This window comes from Erpetoichthys calabaricus, chromosome 4, assembly GCF_900747795.2.
Source record: "Erpetoichthys calabaricus chromosome 4, fErpCal1.3, whole genome shotgun sequence".
NCBI lineage: Eukaryota > Metazoa > Chordata > Cladistia > Polypteriformes > Polypteridae > Erpetoichthys > Erpetoichthys calabaricus.
Genome location: NC_041397.2, coordinates 102292056 through 102295461, shown reverse-complemented (window position 1 = coordinate 102295461; position 3406 = coordinate 102292056). Strand labels below are relative to the sequence as shown.

The window sequence follows — 3406 nt, the reverse complement described above, 5'->3', positions numbered from 1 at the left end:
TTTATTCTCTTCAGAAATTACCTGTGTTGTTTTGGGAATAAAGATTTGTGGATATTGATGAAAATTGGGCATATACTTTTACTAACATTCAAACTTGTATATAGAAAAACGGTGAGCTTCTGGGATATATTTATGACATTGCCATTTAAAGGAACCATAAACGTTTCCTATATAAAGAAGGAGGCTGGAGGCCTAAGGATTTCCATATTCTGAAAACTAAATAGAGTAAAGAAGGTTAAAATATATATCATTATATACAGGTGTAGCTGGTAAAAGTGGCCTTGCCTTAAATATATATCCTAAATTCGGGCCAAATTTTAAATAACTAGTAGACCATGGAATTGCTAGTAGATTGCAGGTAATTAGAATTTTGACTGGAATACCTAGCAAGTTATATAAATAGGATTTTGAGCTCAATTTAATATATCTGGATAGCTAAGTAGTGGTAGGTTTCACTGACTTCTGACTCTTGCCAAAGGCTATGATTGTATATTTGTAGCCCTGTAAAAGAGCAGAAAATGAGGTAACGCTATACTACCCTTTTCTTTAAGTGATGATAAACATAGTTTTTTTAATAAGTAAAAATGCTGAATTCCAAATAAACAAAAATTACAACTGATTCTAACCTTAGAAAAACACTTGTACATACATACAGGGATTGTATGAAAGAAAGATGAAGGCTTTGGGAGAATATTTATTTTGACAAAGTGAGATGGAGATATGACCATCTATTAACAACGTGTTTAATACTTCCTATCAAATTGTCAAAAGTAAGTTTAAACATACCTTTATTTCCTTGAGACAGTTACTGCTAAATATTTTGACTGTTCTAGCACAATTAATGAAAATAGATCAAGTTAAAACCCATTAACTGCCACGATCCCCATTTGGGGATCATGTACTTTAAACCGTCTAGTGACGCCACCTGCTATCTATTTAGGAAACAACGATGTGCGCATGACTAATCAGGTTTGTGTCTGTGCTGCGGATGCTAAATTTAGCTCGTGCACATGGTTGGCTTCCCACACGAGATCATTCTTCCGGTCGGGGCAGCTATTTCGTCGCATGAGTAGAACGCCGGTTTTTACAGCAGAACAAGTGTTTATCCAAGAGGCTCCTTTTTATTCTTGATGGTTTGTCGTGATGATTGGTAAGTGTTTAGTACTGTAATCACACTTTTCAATACATTATATAGTTTTGATGGGCACAATAGAACCAAATATCTCGATCCCCATTTGGGGCTCACATCTGATACTGACTGGAATTTCACTAAATATTTTGTACTTGCGTTTTACAGGAAATGGCGCGGCACAGGGTTCTTTCTTTGAAAGAAATTGATGATATTATAAATGACGATGCATTTCTAAGTTCTGATGAAGATGATGATGACAATGGCCCTATAGATATTGTGGAACTTCCTCCAGAACGAGTTGGTGAAGTGTCAGACAACGAAGATATTGATGACAACATTATTGATGATGATGAACCGGCAGATGTTCCTGGACCTGTTGAAATTCATCGCGCAGCAAGGGAGGATGATCATGTTACAGTGGCCATCGCGTCACCATCAACAAGCACCGGTACAAATGATACAGGCCTCCCACCTGCCAAAAGGAGAGTGGTACCTTTGAATCCAAAGTGGAAGAAGAGACAACCAATTTATTCTTAAAGCTACCCAAACTGTGATGTTGTGGAAAAAAGAAGGTGTGATCTCATCAACTTACTCAGGGGGAAAAGCCCTGTGCAGTGTTTTGAGAAGCTATTTGATGACGCGATTATCACAGATATTGTCCGGCAGACTGTAACATACGCTACACAAAAAAACGTCCATCAATTGTCCCTTTCAAATGATTGTATTAGAAAGTTTATTGGCATTCTTCTCTTCACTGGGTACCATTCTCTTCCTCAAGAACAATTGTACTGGTGTGAAGATGAAGATATGGATGTTCAAAGTGTGAGAAAATGTATGAGTCGAAACAAATATCTGGAAATAAAACGCTACCTCCATATTACTGACAATTCTTACCTGGAAGGGATCCCAGAAAATGAAAGGGACAAGCTCTTCAAGATTTGCCCATTGATTGACAAACTAAACGAAAACTTTCAGCAATTTGGTGTCTTCTCTGAAAGTTTGAACATTGATGAACGAATGGTCAGATATTTCAGAAACCATTACCTCAAGCAGTTTATGCGTGGTAAGCCTGTAAGATTTGGATTCAAACAATGGGCGATTTGCTGCTCACAAACAGGCTATTGTTACCAGATGCAGGTGTACGAAGGCAAGGCTACAGGCAGTGATGATGATGCAGGCATGTCCGGACTTGGGGCATCTGTTGTTTTGAAAATGATTTCGATTTTAGAGACACCATATGCTCACAAAATTTATTTTGACGATTTCTTTACCGGATTCTCCTTGATGAAATATTTGAAAGATATTGATGTCAGGGCAACAGGGACTGCTCGATTCAACAGAATGAACAAGTGCCCTATTGCGCCTGACAAGGAAATGAAGAAAAAAGAAAGAGGTAAATGCGACTACAGATTTGATTCTGAGAATGAAATTTTGGGTGTGATTTGGAATGACAACAGCTGTGTAAAGCTACTAAGCAACCATGAACCCATTGATCCTATGTCACAGGTGAACCGATGGAGCAGGAAAAACAAGAGAGAGATACAAGTCCCCCAACCCAAATTGATCACAGAATATAACAGACACATGGGTGGGGTTGATAAGATGGATCGGAACGTCCAAAAATACAGAATCAAAGTCAGGGGGAAAAAGTGGTATTTCCCTTTGCTGACCAATGCTATTGATGTAGCATTGGTGAATTCCCATGCACTATATTGTCTTGCAAATGGTGCAATTCCTCTCTTGGATTTCAGAACATATGTTGCCAGGGCATATCTTGCTCTTTCTTCACGAATATCTGACCCAAAAAAGGCTGGGAGGAAATCCTTCTCCAAACCAGCCAAGAGTCATGTTCCTGTTGATATCAGAACCTCTGGAACTGGTCACTACATTGAATGCACAGAAATGGGCAAACAAAGGAAGTGTGCAGTGTGTAAGACTAACGCAAGAAAACAGTGCTGCAAATGTAATGTTGAACTACATGTTGAGTGTTTTCCAGTATGGCACCAAAACTAGGTAGCATGTGTCATGATCCCCATTTGGGGATGGGCCAAAATTTTGAAATTTTGAAAAAAGTACAAATGTTGAGATTCAAAATGTATGTTTTCCTTATTAAGCAGATGTTAATCTATAACAATAAAGCGAAAATATTCGGAAAAAAATTTGGCAGTTAATAGGTTAAATCTAACATGCATAAGCATTCACTGGGAAGAGAGCTCTTGTTCAAATTTATTATAAGTATTATAAATGAACTTGTGGTGTTAATAAAACAATCAT

The 3406-nt window shown here is 37.8% G+C and overlaps 1 protein-coding gene across 1 annotated transcript; it reads left to right on the top strand.

Moving 5' to 3' along the window:
* Positions 1-1939: 1939 nt before the first annotated feature.
* LOC114651115 (piggyBac transposable element-derived protein 3-like) lies at positions 1940-3145 on the top strand. Its single transcript, XM_028801072.1, has one exon. The coding sequence runs from the start codon at positions 1940-1942 to the stop codon at positions 3143-3145; it is 1206 nt and encodes a 401-aa protein (XP_028656905.1).
* Positions 3146-3406: the final 261 nt, after the last annotated feature.